This window comes from Podarcis muralis, chromosome 15, assembly GCF_964188315.1.
Source record: "Podarcis muralis chromosome 15, rPodMur119.hap1.1, whole genome shotgun sequence".
Lineage (NCBI taxonomy): Eukaryota > Metazoa > Chordata > Lepidosauria > Squamata > Lacertidae > Podarcis > Podarcis muralis.
The window spans coordinates 32,654,955-32,672,853 of record NC_135669.1 but is presented as its reverse complement, the minus strand read 5'-3'; the positions used below and the strand labels follow the sequence as shown (position 1 = coordinate 32,672,853).

Sequence of the window (17,899 nt, the reverse complement as noted above, 5' to 3'; positions counted from 1 at the left end):
TCACACAGCTCGTCTGTATTTCCCCCCCACACACAACGGTTTGCCCGCAAATAACCGGTGTCGATCAATTACGTTTTTCTAAAAGACGGACATGCCTACCCATGTACAGGTTGTCTTCTGCGGGGTCATCTAGTACCTGGAAGGAAAGAGATTTATTCAAACCTTTGGGCCTCCTCAGATCACAGGCCGAGGGAAGGAGCTTACGAATGACAGAAAGATGAGGATATCATTCTACAGCACAAAACGCGGATCGGTTTTATGCTGTCCTGGATCCCCTCACAAGAAGCCTGGGAACTGTAATCCGAATGAAGGTGCTGAGATTGTTGGTAAAAGAGGGCTGAGGGATAGTGCTACAGGAGAGTAGGAAGGGGCAGGTTTCTGCCCTGTGGGTGTTGCCATCTCAAACCTGACACAAGGGACAATGGAGGCAAACATTATGGGGTGTATCCACCGTTGGTTTTACTCATGAGCAGACCCACTGAAATTAATGGCCATGACCAAGTAAGCTCCATTAATTTCAGTGGGTTTACTCCCAGTAGAATTTAGACGGATATAGACCTTAGAGTGCAAGAACTTAAAGAGGCCACATTCACACCATAGATTTAAAGCACTATGATGCCATTTAAAACAGTCATGGCTTCCCCCAAAGAATTCTGGGATCTGTCATTTGTGAAGGGCGCAGGTGGCACTGTGGGTTAAACCACAGAGCCTAGGGCTTGCCGATCAGAAGGTCGGTGGTTCGAATCCCCACGACGGGGTGAGCTCCCGTTGCTCGGTCCCTGCTCCTGCCAACCTAGCAGTTCAAAAGCACGTCAAAGTGCAAGTAGATAAATAGGTAAATGGGAAGGTAAACGGCATTTCCATGCGCTGCTCTGGTTCGCCAGAAGTGGCTTAGTTATGCTGGCCACATGACCCGGAAGCTGTACACCGGCTCCCTTGGCCAGTAAAGCGAGATGAGCGCCGCAACCCCAGAGTCGGCCACAACTGGACCTAATGGTCAGGGGTCCCTTTACCTTTACCTTATCCCACCTCCCAGAGCTACAATTCCCTATGAAGAAGGGTTGATTGTTAAACCACCCTGGGAATTCCAGTTCTGTGAGAGGAACAGAGGCCACCTTACAGTTATCAGCGCCCTTAACAAACCACAACTCCCAGAACTCTTTGGGGGAAGCCGTGACTGCTGAACTTGCCTTAGCACTTTAAATCTATGGTGTGAATGTGGCATTAGTTGCAATGGTGTATGGAGACTACCAAGACTATATGGAAAAGATGGGTTTTTAACTCTTGTTTGTCTGTGGGACCAGGGAACAACATTATAAACATTGCAGTCTTTCCCAAAGAGGGGGAAATTGCAAAATGTCTGGGGTTGGTTTCTGGAGAGTTTACTCAGAACTTGGCCACATTTGAGAGAGAGAACGGTGCATTGTGATCTGAAAGCAGCAACAGGATGTAAAATGCATCTGATCTCCAGGACAGTTTTAACAAAAGGGAGTTGAGTTTTGAAACTATTTTCTTCTTTATGTTCTTTAGCTTCCTTACAAGTAAAAAGCCTGCCCAAGAGGACGCATACAGCCCCTGTTACATGATCCTGCATGCACCATTTGCAGGGATGCTTCAGGGTCAGGGATGTGGGTGGCGCTGTGGTCTAAACCACAGAGCCTAGGGCTTGCCGATCAGAAGGTCAGCGGTTCGAATCCCCGGGACGGGGTGAGCTCCTGGCTCTGTCCCAGCTCCTGCCAACCTAGCAGTTCGAAAGCACGTCAGAGTGCAAGTAGATAAATAGGTACCGCTCCGGCGGGAAGGTAAACGGCGTTTCCATGTGCTGCTCTGATTCGCCAGAAGCAGCTTAGTCATGCTGGCCACATGACCCAGAAAAACTGTCTGCAGACAAACGCTGGCTCCCTCAGCCAATAAAGCAAGATGAGCGGTGCAACCCCAGAGTCGGCGGCGGCTGGACCTAATGGTCAGGGGTCCCTTTACCTTCAGACACACAACAGAAACAAACAAACCTCAATCAGCTTGACAACGTTGATATGGTCCAGTTTCTTTAAGATGGCTATTTCCTGATAGATCCGCTCAAGGGGCGCCATGGGCTTTGCCTGTCCCCCGGCAGCAGCTTTCGACCCTCGAGGCGGGGGCCGACCTTTACCCAAAGGAAGAAGACACACCAGTTCACACTTTAGTTAGGAGTAGTTTTCCTTGTCTCCTTGTATGCTCATAAAGTTGTTGTCCTCCCAAACTAAGTATCGTCCCATATTGGCCCAGTTTTGCACCTTCCTTGAGAGTTTTTGCCTGGCTGGAATATGTCCTTGAACTCCCAGAATGCTCCTTGTTTGCCTAGGCGGAAGTGTGTGCCTGCCCTACCTTCAGATAAGCTCCCTAAGCCGTAAAAAGGCACAGATACTTACGTGGAAATCCATACTGTTTCAAGAGCTTCTTTTTGGAGAGGACTTTCATGGCCTGTAGTGAAACAGAAGGGGTGGGGAGGAGACGTGTATTATAAAAAGTCAAGTAAGTAGTAATTTGGAGCAGTAAGTAGGACCCATTCTATTTCTTAGTTTGTTTTAAACTGTTTTTCAATACTGTGTTTTAATTGTGGTCAGCTTCCCTGGGACTATAGGGTGAAAGGAGGGTAAACAACAAAAGAGGAAGGAGCGACAAATCTGCCAGTTGTGGTCTCTCGATTTCTCTTTTCCCTCCACAGTTTACATTTGAAAAACAACGAAGCTATAGAATCACAGAACTGTAGAGCTGGAAGAGACCACGAAGGTCATCTACTCCAACCCGCTGCAATGCAGGAGCTTTTTTGCCCAAGGTGGATCTCGAACCCTTGACCCCGAGATTAAAAGTCTTGTGCTCTTACCAACTGAGCTATCCGTATGAATGTTTGCACACACATTCATGCATGCTCCTCTTAACATACTTCTTTTGCAAGCAATCTAGCCTGATATATGCAATTCCAATTTATCTATTTATTTCATTCGGACCCCACTTTTCCTCCAGAGAGCTCAAAGGGGGTTTACGTGGTCCTCTTCCTCCCCTTTCCTATCCTCACAACAAACCTGTGTAGTGCGTTAGGCCAAGAAAGTCTGTGAACAGTCACCCAGTGAGCTGCATGGCTAAGAAGGGATTTGAACCCTGGTGTTTTCCAGGTCCTAGTAGCCTGACGCTGTCACCACAGTAATCTCAGCCTTAAAATCTGGACATATGCTTTAAAGGTAAGATCGAAAGGCAGAAGGCACCAGAGCAACGCTCCCTCTTCTCTGCTGTAACCACCTTGAAGGGGGGGAAAGGACATGGATAGGCGACGGTGAAAAAATTCAGCATATTGCTTGTGTGTGTGTTTGTGCGAGTGAGACAGAAAGAGAGCATCTGGATTGTTTCCAATTGTCAGAATTTTAAAAGGGTCCCAGGTAATTGGTGGTGCATTGCCTTTGCGTGAAATATTTCCATTGCCCACTTGACAGCTCTCATCAAAGCGCTATCAGTGTGAACGTTGTTCTGCAAAGCGGAGATACATGGAACATGTAATCTCTTGTGGTATGAAAAGCTGCCTGTCAATCAAATAGCATGCCGGGGAGCTAACTGGCCATTAGCTCATTATGCAATTTGGAGCAGTTTCTCTTATGGGTTCCCCCTTCCCTCCCAGGTGCCATTTTCTTTTGCTTTCTTCCTCAGTGGCCTCAGGGAATCTGGATGGCTCTGTGAATGAGGAAGTTTACTTGGTGAGCCGGCTAACAGAAACACCTTCCAAGATGTTTGAATGAGGAGTGGTGCTGTCCGCGATCTGTGCAGGGTTCGTCCAACTTCCTTTTTTCGACTTAGGCCACATTCATGTCATCCCGAGTGATACCCCCTCTAAACAGTCATGGCTTCCCCCAAAGAATTCTGGGAGCTGGAGTCGGTTAAGGGTGTTGAGTTGTTAAGAGGCCCTTATTCCCCTCCCAAAACTACAATTCCCAGAGTTCCCTGGGAAGAGGGATTGGTTTGTTGCACTACAGTGGTACCTCGGGTTAAGGACTTAATTCGTTCTGGAGGTCTGTTCTTCACATGAAACTGTTCTTAACCTAAAGCACCACTTTAGCTAATGGGGCCTCCCGCTGCCGCCTCTGAGCAATTTCTGTTCTCATCCTGAAGCAAAGTTCTTAACCCAAGGTACAACTTCCGGGTTAGCGGAGTCTGTAACCTGAAGCGTCTGCAACCCGAAGCGTCTGTAACCTGAGGTACCACTGTACTCTGGGATTAAAGAACATAAGAAGAGCCTGTTGGATCAGGCCCAAGGCCCATCTAGACCAGCCTCCTGCTCTCACAGAGGTGAGCCTGTGGGAAACCAGCAAGCAGGATTCGGGCACAAGAGCGACTCTCCCATCTTGTGGCTTTCAGCAATTGGTATTCAGAAGCATTGCTGCCTCCAACTGCAACTCAGAGGGCGAGGGGGCGGGAATAGGGATCTCCTTACAAACCCTCAGCACCCTTAACAGACTCCAGCTCCCAGAATTATTGGGGAGAATTCCTGCAATCTGAGCTGGCCTCCTCTGTCTCTAGGATGAAGCCCACCGAAGAGGCTCTGTTCCTGGACAAAGTGGGTTCTTTTGTGGTGGAACGGAGAGTCCCTTCTCAAGGCAAGTGAACTCAACCAAACACAGACAGGCAAGAGCCTGTAGCAGTGCAGTAGTTAGAGTGTTGGACTAAGACCTGGGAGAGACCTGAGTTCAAATCCCTCACCCAAAAATGAAGCTCACTGATTGTGGGCCAGTCACTGCCTCTTGGCCTAACCTACTTCGCAGGGTTGTTGGGGGGGGGGGGGTAAATGAGGAGGCGGAAAGCCATGTACGCCAACTTGAGCTCCTTGGAGGAAAAGGTGAGGTATAAATGCAACAAACAAACAAGGGCTATGTGAAAATAGGCTCCCCTGAGAGGTCAAATTTGATTGGAGGGAATATCCAGCCACTTGCATAGGGAACGGCAGGGAGCAGGGGAGGAACTTACATAATATTGGTCGTCACTTTCGTTGTAGGCCAGCTTCACGACGCCATAGGAGCCCTAAGAAATAAATGCACAGACAATGTCAGTTCAGACTAGAGAATGGCTCGTTGAAACGTATGTTCGACGTTAGCAAATTTTTTGGAAAGAAATACTAGGATGTATGAAAACTATTGTGAGGGAAGAGTTGCAAATTCCAGAACATCCTCTTATACCTAATATATGGGGCTTGACAAATGGACAACGTAAATGGATTCTCTGGGCCTAGACATCTGCAAAAAGATTAATATTGAAACACTGGAAGGACAAAAATGTGGCTTCCTTTGATCAATGGGAGGATGACATGAGAGCTCCTGCAACCTCTTGCAGATTTGTATGTACCTTTCGTGCATTAATACACAGTTCTTTACACCTTTTTGCCTAACGTATCTATTTTCTGTAAGCTGTTTCCCCAAAACGCAGTTTTCTCATGTTGCTTTGCACGCTTTTCATTGGGCGAGCTGCACCCCAAAAATTAAGAGAAGAGTGGGGTTTTGAAGCACAGAGGGTCCAAGTGTAAGTTCTGGAAGTATGAACAAATGGTTGGAGGATTCAGTTTGGATTCAAACACTTCCTGCAGTGCTTTAAATCCAAGCTGCTTTCTCAGCAGCAGGGGGAAAACAAAACAAGAAAAATGCCGCCTTGAAAAAATGGAGCATATTTTCGTTCTGGGGGAAAGAGTTTGCACTAAAAATGCTGCTTACTTGGAAATGAAAAAAAGAAAGAAAAGCTCCCTTTCTAAATGCTCTGAATACAAACCTCCTTCTCTGCAGGGGGAAATATGTTTCGTTTTGAGTACTTCAAAAGGGCTTCCACTAAACATTAATCAGCTGGTCGGCGGCTATAGAGAGTCCCTTTGAAGGTGCAACTCCCAGTGCTGAACGGCGCCGAAAGCACATCTTCAAAGGTGGCTGCTGTAACTGCTGATTGGCAGTTGTCAGTTACTTCCCTTGGACTTTGACAGGTCTCAGTCACCTGACATCATTGTGACATCAGGTTGCAGACAGGTGTCTTGCCCACCTGTCATCAGGTTAGGGGAGTAAGGATGCAGCCCGCTGGCCGGATGCTGTTCCCCAACCCAAGTCTGCCTTATAAACTGAGTCAAGACCGCTGGTCCTCCTCCTAGCTCAGCACTGCATACACTGACCGGCAGCAGCTCTCCAGGGTTTCAGGCTCAGGTGTCTCTCTCAGCCCTACCTGGAGATGCTGCAGAACAAACCCGGGGCCTTCTGCATGCGAAGCAGGTGTCCTGCCACTGAGCCATGCCCCTTTCCCTGCTTCTGTCCTGCCATCTGACCACTTCCTGTTGGAAACAGGATGTTGGACAAGCGGTCCTTTGCTCCGATCCGGCAGGGCTCCTGTGATGCCCCATCTACAAATGCCCAGAAGATTTTAGTTTCTTTTTTTAAAAAAAAACAACTTCTCTCTTGATATGCCAAAAAAATGTAAATTGTTGTTGTTTAGTCGTTTAGTCGTGTCCGACTCTTCGTGACCCCATGGACCAGAGCACACCAGGCACTCCTGTCTTCAACTGCCTCCCGCAGTTTGGTCAAACTCATGCTGGTAGCTTTGAGAACACTGTCCAACCATCTCGTCCTCTGTCGTCCCCTTCTCCTTGTGCCCTCCATCTTTCCGAACATCAGGGTCTTTTCCAGGGAGTCTTCTCTTCTCATGAGGTGGCCAAAATATTGGAGCCTCAGCTTCATGATCTGTCCTTCCAGTGAGCACTCAGGGCTGTTTTCCTTCAGAATGGATAGGTTTGATCTTCTTGCAGTCTATGGGACTCTCAAGAGTCTCCTCCAGCACCATAATTCAAAAGCATCAATTCTTCGGCAATCAGCCTTCTTTATGGTCCAGCTCTCACTTCCATACACCACTACTGGGAAAACCATAGCTTTAACTATACGGGCCTTTGTTGGCAAGGTGATGTCTCTGCTTTTTAAGATGCTGTCTAGGTTTGTCATTGCTTTCCTCCCAAGAAGCAGGCATCTTTTAATTTTGTGGCTGCTGTCACCATCTGCAGTGATCATGGAGCCGAAGAAAGTAAAATCTCTCACTGCCTCCATTTCTTCCCCTTCCATTTGCCAGGAGGTGAAGAAATGGAGGCAGTGAGAGATTTTACTTTCCTGGGCTCCATGATCACTGCAGATGGTGACAACAGTCACAAACAGGATGTCGGACCAAGCAATCCTCTGATCCGGCAGGGCTCCTGCGATGACCCCATCTACAAATGCCCAGAAGATTTTAGTTTCTTTTTCCCCCCCTCTCTTGATATGCCAAAAAAATGTAAATAAAGGTGCTTAAATGGAAGGAGCTAAACTGAGTTCAAAGGCAGATGATCTACCTACGCAAACCTTTTCATCGGTTGAAAGAGATTCATGAGGATGGAAAGCTCTTTGATCAGGCAGAGAACTTCTGTCAGTGGAATGGGGAGATGGGTTATTTTTAATCTGGCCAATTCCCTCTTCCCCACCCTGGGCCACCTCCCACAGACTTCCAAAATTCAATCGTCAGGCCAGCGTGGTCCAACATGGGGGGGGGGGCTGAGGGCTACATGCCTTTTTCCAGCAACATTTCATGACTTCCCACCCCTTGACTTCCCAAGGTCAGGTAAGGAGGTGCTGGGCTTTGGGAAAGAGGTGTGTGGGCTCCGAAAGGGTCCTAGAGTCCTCCACGCTCCTTGCCAAAGCCTAGTGAGCGCTTTCTCATCTTTGGGAAGGAGGTGGGAGGGCTCTAGGACCCTGCCAGGGCCTTGCGCCTCCTTCCAAAAGCCCAGCACCAGTTTTGGGAAGGCAGCATGAGGGCTGGCTGTTCTCATGTTCCTGCAGAACATGCTTATCTGTTGGGCTGCCTCCCAGGGACACTTATGTGTTGGAACACAGACTTTACGTTCTTTTCCATGAAGGGCAGAGGAAGGGGACATCTCTGATTCTCGTCACGCGGAGCCCAGGTGCTGCAGTGCTGGGAACTCTGCCATGTGCAAATTTCGATATACACAGTCATTATCTCTGTAGCAGGAGGCTGGCACAGGATTCCCGAAGGCAGGCAGGAGAAGAACACCAGCCGTTCCTCCGCTTACCTGCTGCCTGTAGCGGGAAGAGGCTTGGATCGGTGCAGTCAACAACAGCACCTTCCCCTTATTCCTGCAACCTCACTTGTTTGGCACATCGAGCCCCATCAGATTTGTTAAGAGTGAGCTGGCATTACGGCAGGGCTCCAAGACATCAGCAGCGGCTCAAAAACTCACAATCAAATGCCACGTTGGCTTCCGGTTCCACTCTGCCTTAATGGAGGCAGCCCTCACGACATCAGGAGATCATTGGCGAAGAAAAAACAAGGATGATCGAGGGTAATTATCCTTGCAAATTCCCCCCAGGGACCAGAGGGGGGGGGGGACAGGCTTCACTTCACTTCACTAGCAGTTTGTCTCAAACCTGGCTCTCGCTCCAGCATGGAATGGGGGGGGGGGCAAGGAGGTGCTGAGTGCAAAAGCACTTCACCGGCCGAAAACCCTCCAACGCTGCCATTAAGAAGCAGAGGTTCTCCTGTTAATTAGAGCTTAATTGGACTAAATTACAGGTGCGTGCTGGGGACGCGGGTGGCGCTGCGGGTAAAACCTCAGCGCCTAGGACTTGCCGATTGCATGGTCGGCGGTTCGAATCCCCGCGGTGGGGTGCGCTCCCGTTGCTCGGTCCCAGTGCCTGCCAACCTAGCAGTTCGAAAGCACCCCCGGGTGCAAGTAGATAAATAGGGACTGCTTACTAGCGGGAAGGTAAACGGCGTTTCCGTGTGCGGCTCTGGCTCGCCAGAGCAGCTTTGTCACGCTGGCCACGTGACCCGGAAGTGTCTGCGGACAGCGCTGGCTCCCGGCCTATAGAGTGAGATGAGCGCACAACCCTAGAGTCTGTCAAGACTGGCCCGTACCGGCAGGGGTACCTTTACCTTTACCTTTTACAGGTGCGTGCTAGAAAAGATGAGATCACTAAATGCGGGGGGAAACAACTGCAAGGACATTATGGTTTGAACTTGAGATAAGATTTCATTCGGTGCAAAAGACGTGGGGGGGGAGGGGAGCCTACGGTTTCTTTATTTAAAGTTTTCTTCTCTACATTTATGTTTCAGCAACCCTCCTCTGAATGCTAGTTCAAATTATATTTGTACAAGCGAGGATGGAAGAAATTGGATTATAAATATGGAGTATAACACCAAATGGAACTGAGTGTGTAAAAAGGGGGGGAAAGGAGGGAAGCTCTATTTTGCAAAAGGTTTATGATGGAAACCATCCTTTATTATTTACGTATGAACTGAATAACGCTAAGAGGACTTGGAAGTATAATTGCTCATACATCTTCAGCTGGAAGGAAGGGTGAAAGGAGTCGCCATCAGGATTTTGCATTCTACCTACAGTTCCAAGATAGCATGGAAGGAACTTGGAGCATAAAATAGTATAAAACGGTCATTAGAAGAAGCGATTAAAAACAGATATTTAAGGGACTTCCGGTCGGTGCCAGCGCTTAATGGCGGTCCTACCTCCGAGCTCCGGAGAAGGACTGCTCCGCAAGTTCGGGTCTTACCCGCTACGGCGAGTGGGGGACCCCTAAAATCTCAGGCGCGGAAGCCTGAGAGCAAGGAGACTCGGTGGGCACCTTTGCGCCCCCCGGTACTGTGAAAGAGCCTTTTTAAAGGCTCCGGAGCGGCATCGGGAGTGAGCGCGGTGCTGAGAGTCGCTACCCAGCCTGCGGAGTGAAGCCGCGTCGCCATTAGCGGAGAGCGCCGATTCCTTCCTGAAAAGAAAATCTGGACTGGATTCCCGTGAGTAAGAAGGGAAAAAAATTAGGAACCTTTAAAAATTGAAAATTTGGCTGAAAACGGGAGGGCAAAAAATAAGGAAGTCTGCCCCCCCCGGACTGCAGGAATTTAAAGCAACGAAAGACCTCGCTGCAGTTATTAGAAACTTAGTTGCGAACTGTCAAACCTGAGCTGTCAAAAGTATCTCTCCCCTCCAGATTGGCAGGAGAAGGGGGAAAAAAGACAGTCTTGTGAAGATACTTTTAATTTAAAGGGAAACAAAGTTTTTCACTGCTCTGATCCCCGGGACGACCTGCCAGGACTTAACACCGGGAAAACTGTTCTTTAAAACAACTTTGAAGTGGATATAGACTATACCTTAAATGGTGGAAAAATTTTAAGACATTTAAGACTTAAATGGGACTTTGTTACTGATATTGGACTAACCAAATTTAAATTGGAGAAAAAGTTTTACAACTTTAATGGAGGACTTGAGACTTTCTACATCCGGCTTTCTGTCTCTTTGTTGTTTCTAACTTGGAAACTTTTAACTGCTCCCTCTTGAGGGCTAAGAGGGAAAAATTGTAAAGTAACTGACTAATACTGGGATTTTCCATTGCAAGTTTTTCCTGTGAGAACGGCCTTGGGATATGAGTGGCACGGCAGAGGAGATAAGAACCAGATCTAAAGCTAAACTAACACAAAAGAAAAGAGGCTCAATCTCTGGCAACACAGTGCCTGCACCAGACAGTGTGACAGCAGCATCAATGGAACCTATGACACAGGCACTGCTTAAAATAAATCAATCCCTTGAGGCCTTAACAAAGCAATCAGCAGAAAATTCAAAGAAATTGACAGAACTTACAGCAAGATTGGATTTGAATACCACATCAGTGGCAACAAATACAGAATCTATAAATAGACTGATTCAGGAATCTTCAGAAACAAGGAAAATTGCAGAGAGTGCAAAATCTGTCGCAGGTGAGACACAGGAAAGACTTGTGCCGATTGAGAAAAAGGTGAACGAGCATGAAGCGGCCCTCTCCTTACTGGAATTACAACGGAAAGAACGAAATCTGAAATTTAGACAGGTTCCAGAGAAAGAAGAGGACAATCTGGCGGAATTTCTCACAGAGGCAATTCTGGAAAATTGGCAAGGAGATCTGGAGGAAGATGAAGTGGGGATAACAACTGCTTTCAGACTTGGTAGAAAGCAAAGCAAGAAGTCAAGGGATTGTCTGATCACCTTTAGAACCAAAGAGGAAAGAGACAAGATACTGAACCTTCATTATCAAAAAGCTTTGGTGATTGGAAACATTCAAGTCCAAATCTTTAAGGACATCCCTAAATACATCTTGGAAGTGAGGACTTTTTATAGAGATCTTGCCAATTTGCTGAGGAAGAACTTTATACCCTTCAGGTGGGAATTCCCACAGGGGTTGTCCTTTAACTACAAAGGGAAGAAAGTAAGAATAAGAACAGTACAGGAGAAAGAGTACTTTTTGGAGAGAAACCTAGAGGACCTACAGAAAGGTACGGTGGATCCGGCAAGAGAAGGACAAGGATTAACACCAGAAGGAGGAGGGCTAACGGACATTGCAAATCTATCATTTGGACTACCACAACTGCCAACTGAAGAGGAAGAAAAACTTGGAGCAGTCGGAGGATCAAACATCTAACAAACAAAATGTCTCTGCAACTTCTAAGCTGGAATTGCAACGGTTTGAACCATCCCAGAAAAAAACGACAGGTTTTCCACATTTTGAAAAGGGAACAACTGGATCTGATATGTCTACAGGAAACTCACATAACTAGAGCACACAGGAAATTGTTGGTGAACAAAAGACTGGGACAAGAATTTATATCTTCCGATAAAGTAAAAAAGAGAGGAGTAGTGATTTATGCAAAGGAAAAATTGGACCCAAAGCTAAAATTTAAGGATGAAGAAGGAAGATACCTGGCAATTGAAGTACAGATCCAGGGGGAAAAATATTTGATAATTGGAGTATATGCACCAAATGATGGGAAGGCAGAATTTTTTAAGAAGTTGCATGAGACCTTACTAGATTATCTCGACTGCAAAATAATAATGATGGGGGACATGAATGGAGTGGTTTCTACAAATATGGACAAGGCACAAAGACAGACAATATCTAAAGAAGGAAGATTACCAAAGACTTTCTTCGAGATGACGGAAAATATGGACTTGATTGATATCTGGAGAACAAAGAATCCTCTCGAGAGAGAGGGAACTTTTTTCTCGGAATCTAAAATGACATGGACGAGAATCGACCAAATCTGGGTATCTAGTGTGATGGCTACAAAGATTAAAAAAGTAGAAATCTGCCCAAAAACCTGCTCCGACCATAATGCCGTAAAGATGGAAATGAAAATGACAACAACTGGATCCTTTAGATGGAGAATGAATGACTCCCTATTTAGAGATGAACAATTCTGTATAAAGGCCCTAAAGACATTGAAAGATTACTTCGAGATAAATTTGAGAACAGATGTGGAAAAAAGAACAATTTGGGACGCAAGTAAAGCCGTGATGAGAGGCTTCCTGATACAACAGAATTCAATCAAGAGGAAAAAGCAAAATGAAAGGAAAGAAAGAATTTTAGAAAAAATGAAGGAAGGAGAAAAGAAACTGAGGTCAAAACCAAAGTCTCAAGAAATTTTGAGAGAAATAAAATATTATCAGACGCAATATATGGAACTGACAAATCAAGAGATAGAATGGAAAATTAAACAAATGAGACAAAGGACTTTTGAGTCTGCAGATAAGTGTGGGAAGCTCCTTGCATGGCAATTGAAAAAGAGACAAAAATTGAACACAGTTACTTGCTTGGAGATAGAGGGAAAGAATGTTCATAAGCCAAATGAGATAAGTAACTGTTTCCAAAGTTTTTTTAGGAAATTATACACACAAGGGCCAGTAAATGAACAAGAAATAGAAGAATTTCTTAAAAATTACGGACTACCGAAAATTCCAGAACAGGGCAAGTTGATTTTGAATGAGAAAATAACAGAACAGGAAATAGAGGAGGCCATTCAAAAGGCACAACTGGGAAAGTCTCCAGGACCAGACGGACTGACGGCTAGATATTATAAAGCTTTGAGAGAAGGTTTAGTGCAACCACTAAAAGAAGTTTGCAATGAAATATTGGAGGGGAAAAAGGCACCTGAAACGTGGAAAGAGGCTTTTATCTCACTTATACCAAAGACCGAGACTGAAAAGAACCAGGTTAAGAACTACCGCCCGATATCATTATTAAATGTGGATTACAAAATTTTTGCAGACATTTTAGCAAAAAGACTGAAGAAAGTATTGACAGGTGAGATTCATAAGGATCAATCTGGCTTTCTCCCGGGTAGACACATGTCTGACAATGTGAGGAACATAATAGACATTGTGGAACTGTTGGAAATGAACATTAACAGAAAAGCGGCTTTGATTTTTGTGGACGCGGAGAAAGCCTTTGACAATATTTGTTGGAGTTTTATGAAAAAGAATCTCCAAGGGATGGGGGTAGGCCAAGGTTTTGAAAATGGTATAGGTGCAATTTATTCTGAGCAGAAGGCAAAGCTAATTGTGAACAATGTGGTAACGGAAGAGATAGCCATAGAGAAAGGAACACGACAGGGATGTCCTATTTCCCCCCTACTTTTTATACTGGTTCTGGAGGTTTTGTTAAATATGATTAGAAAGGACCAGTTGGTTAAAGGAATTCAGGTCGGAGTGAAAGAGTATAAATTAAGGGCATTTGCAGATGACCTAGTTTTGACTTTGCAACAGCCAATCACTAGCACAAAAAGAGTTTTAGAACTGATCGAGATATTTGGTCAAGTTGCAGGATTTAAGCTGAACAAACAAAAAACTAAAGTTTTGGAAAAAAACCTAACAAATGAAGAAAAAGAGACATTCCAGAATGAAACAGGTTTGGAGATAGCAAAAAAAGTGAAGTACCTGGGGGTGAATTTGACATCGAAAAATGTGAATCTTTTTAAAGACAATTATGATAAATGTTGGACAGAAGTTAAGAAAGATTTAGACATATGGTCAAGGCTGAAACTTTCCTTGTTAGGCAGAATTGCTGTTATCAAAATGAATGTATTGCCTAGAATGTTATTTCTGTTTCAGACATTACAAATAATAGACAAGATGGACTGTTTCAAGAGGTGGCAGAAAGACATATCGAAATTTGTTTGGCAGGGCAAAAAGCCAAGAATAAAATTTAAGACATTAACAGATGCGAAAGATAGAGGGGGTTTTGCCCTGCCGGACTTAAGACTCTACTATGAATCAGCAGCGTTTTGCTGGTTGAAAGATTGGCTGCTCCTCGAGAATACAGACATTTTGGACCTTGAAGGATTTGACAACAGATTTGGTTGGCATGCATATATATGGTATGACAAGGTAAAATTGCATAAAGGTTTTAAGAACCATATGGTGAGGAAAGCTCTGTATAATGTTTGGATTAAGTATAAAGACCTGTTTGAAAGTAAAACCCCCAGGTGGTTGTCACCAATGGAAGCAAAAGAGGTGAAAAAATTGAATATGGGTTCTAATTGGCCTAAATATTGTGAAATTATAGAACAAGATGGTGAAAATGTAAAATTGCAGAGTTTTGAGAAACTGAAATTTAAGGTGAGAGATTGGTTACATTATCGACAGATAAATGAAGTATTTAAACAGGACAGAAAGAAAGGCTTCCAGGTGGAGAAGTCAAAATTAGAAACAGAACTGTTAGAACCCAATACTAAAAATTTGTCAAGAATGTACAACTTGCTGTTGAAATGGAATACTCAAGATGAAATGGTGAAATCTAATATGATTAAATGGGCACAGGACATTGGGCATGACATTGAATTTGCAGACTGGGAGCAGTTATGGACCACTGGTGTTAAATTTACGGCATGCAATGCCTTAAAAGAAAACATTATGAAAATGATCTACAGGTGGTACATGACTCCTGCTAAGTTAGCAAAGATCTATCATTTGCCCAATAACAAGTGTTGGAAGTGTAGTGAAACGGAGGGAACCTTCTATCACCTTTGGTGGACCTGCCCGAAGATTAAGGCTTTCTGGGAAATGATCTATAATGAAATAAAAAAAGTTCTGAAGAGAACGTTTGTTAAAAAACCAGAGGCCTTTCTCTTGGGTATGGTGGGCCAAATGGTGCCAAAGAAGGATAGGACATTTTTTATGTACGCCACCACAGCAGCAAGAATTCTTCTAGCAAAGTATTGGAAGACGCAAGATTTACCCACGTTGGAAGAAGGGCAGACGAAGGTGATCGACTATATGGGACTGGCAGAGATGACTGGCAGAATTCGAGACCGGGGGAAAGAGGCGGTGGATGAAGACTGGAACAAATTCAAAGTTTATCTTAAAAACTGTTGTAATTTGGAAAATTAGGGGCTCAGAGTTATAAGAGATAAAGAACTACAGTTGTATTAATAATTAACTGAAGTTAAATACATGAAATATATTTAAGTTATGATCAGAGGGTTGCTAAAAAATCTTGAAACAAGAATGCAGGAAAGGGGTGGTATGGGGAAGTCATGTTTTTGTTTGTTTATGTCTATGTTTTTGTTTTGTTTATTCTTTATTTATGGAAAACTAATAAAAATTTATTATAAAAAAAAAATAAAAACAGATATTTAAAAACGGTATAATAAAATTACCAAAATATACATAACAATCAACAGGTTTTTGAATAAACATATACAAAATTGCACAGAACCCCAAAAATCTGCTTCTGGTGAAGTAGTTGAGGAAAAGTTGTGGTCACATACCTTGCCTATTTCGCTTTTCAACTTATATTGGTTCAGCTGCACACAATCCTAGAGGGGTAGAAATAGAGATTCAGTTAGGGTAGCTAGTTCAAAAGGATTGCATTTAGAGGCTGAGATGGGCAAATTGGTCAGTTTCTCATTTTTCCAGTTAGCTCTCCTCACATCCACATCAGCTGACTTTTTTTTTTTTAAAAAATCACGAAAACCCATCAGCATTTTTGTGAGAATTTCTAATGCAAACATTCCCGGATGCGCTTTTGCCCAATATCCCTGATTCTGCAGAGCGTATTTCCCCTGAAAGTTACGTTTCCCGTAATACAATGCACTTCTGTATGTCCTTTTCGCCAACTCATGCATTTTAATGCACGTCTCAACAGATGCATTTTGGCACACAATTACCTTGGTTGGTAAGAAACTGCGTTTCAGAAATTTGGATACTTTCAAACGTCAAGGGATGGCTGTGTTTCAATTTGCGAGCTGTTTTGGATACTGTGAATTAGGTAAGATTTGCCTTTTGATGCAAATTGAACCGAATTCCTCCCTCGCCCCAAATTCAGCGACAACAGCGAAAGCTAATAATGGCATCTGAGCACCGCAATCCAGCTTCATTGTGAGGCGATGAGGAAGAATACCCCCTTAGTATTTGTGATCCGCAGACAGGAAAAGTACACCCCCAGAGGCAAGCCAGGTTCCCTCTGCCTGTCACTTCTCCTCAGTCACACGTCTGAGTGAGCGGCTAGGTCCGCTTCCCTCAGCTGGAAGCATGAGGCGAGTCTTTCCGTTTCAAAAGGGAGGAGGCGCTGCCATGCAGAGAGGCTGTCAAACGCGATCGGGCTCCGAAGGCAGCTCGCTCTGAAGGTTTTCTGCCGCCTCCGGCCAATTTTTGTACGAAAAGTCTGCCCTCTGCCAGACGCTGTAGTCAGCATAACACACCAAGCCATCTAAGTCTGGGTTGGGATTTGTTAGCGGAGGATACGTGAGGCAAAATAATCTGGGTCTATTCATCAGGTGCATTTTAGCTGATCAATGGACTCACTGATGAAGGCGGAAACCCTAAACACACTTACTAGGGCCGTGTTTGCCACACGGTGCGTATCTAAACTATGGAACTCCCTCCCACTTGAGACAGGGGGTGGTCACCAACTTGGATTGCTTTAAAAGAGGATTGGACAAATTCACGGAGGATAGGACTGTTGATGGCAACAAGTCACGCTATGCTCTGCCTCCATGGTTGGGGTTTATTGGTAGTTCGTTTATTTGTAGTAATATGCTATGTTTAAATAATGGTTTCCTTTTTCTTTTTTTGTAAACTGCAGCTGGTGCACAATTTGGCAGCCAGGTTGTTTACCAGGGCAAAATCCTCTGAGTGTGTAATACCAGTCCTGGCCCAACTGCTCTGGCTACCAATCGGTTTCCGGGCCCAATTCAAAATGCTGGTTCTGACCCATAAAGGTTTATGCGGCTCAGGGTTCCCACTCCTCAAGAACTTCATCTCTCTGTATGAACTGACCCAGGCCCTGCGATCATCACCTGAGGCCCTTCTTTGTGTGCCCCCCTCCATGGGACGCTTGGAGGGTGGCAACACAAGAACAGGGCCTTTTCAGTGGTGGCTCCTCGCTTGTGGAACGCTCTCCCCAGCGCAGCTCGCCTGGCGCCATCGTTTCATAGCTTTAGGTGCCAGGCAAAAATATTCCTTTTTTTATCAGGTCTTTTACCTATGGCCTTTTTCCTGGGATGTTTGTTTTTTCTCCAAGTGCCCCACACAATGAAATACTGAGGCCTGTTAAGATGAAGAGGGCCTTTCTGCAAAGCCCCTCACTGTGAAATGCTATCCTGAGAGAGTCCCTTTTCATTTCCTTCCCAGCCAAAGGCCTTTTATTGTGCTCCCAAGCCTTTTAACACCTCTCTATCTTTAAAAACATCATTGCTCTTTTAATTTCATCTCCGCAGGTCGATGACAAATGATTCTTCTTCTTTTTAGTTTTTCCAGCTGAGCTGAGTTTTCTTGGATTCTTAACTGCGGCTTTAATCGGCATCTATCTATGCTGGATTTTATGGCTGGATTTTATTGCCAGGGAGGGTTTTTTTTTAATTGATTTATGTTTTTTATTGAATTTTATTGCACAATTCAATGTGCAATGTTTTAATTTTGTCTGTGTCACCTAGAGTATAGTTTTATCTTAAGCAAGCAGCTTGTAAACTGAATAAAACAGAACATGATACAGCTGGCCGTTCAGCTTTTGGTCCACTGAAAATATATTCAATCCTCCCCTTAAAACACGAGTGG

The 17,899-nt window shown here is 44.8% G+C and overlaps 1 protein-coding gene across 5 annotated transcripts in view; it reads right to left on the bottom strand.

Annotated features, from left to right (window-relative positions):
- CAMKK1 (calcium/calmodulin dependent protein kinase kinase 1) overlaps positions 1-17,899 on the bottom strand; it is a 99,641-nt gene that overhangs the window by 35,354 nt on the left and 46,388 nt on the right. For all 5 annotated transcript variants that reach the window (XM_077919442.1, XM_077919443.1, XM_028707682.2 and 2 more), the window contains exons 3-7: positions 15,613-15,660; positions 4,990-5,043; positions 2,409-2,460; positions 2,010-2,143; positions 100-136 (exon numbers count right to left, since the gene is read on the bottom strand). In XM_077919442.1, coding sequence (XP_077775568.1) covers positions 100-136; positions 2,010-2,143; positions 2,409-2,460; positions 4,990-5,043; positions 15,613-15,660 — 325 coding nt within the window. The remainder of the gene's footprint in view (positions 1-99; positions 137-2,009; positions 2,144-2,408; positions 2,461-4,989; positions 5,044-15,612; positions 15,661-17,899) is intronic.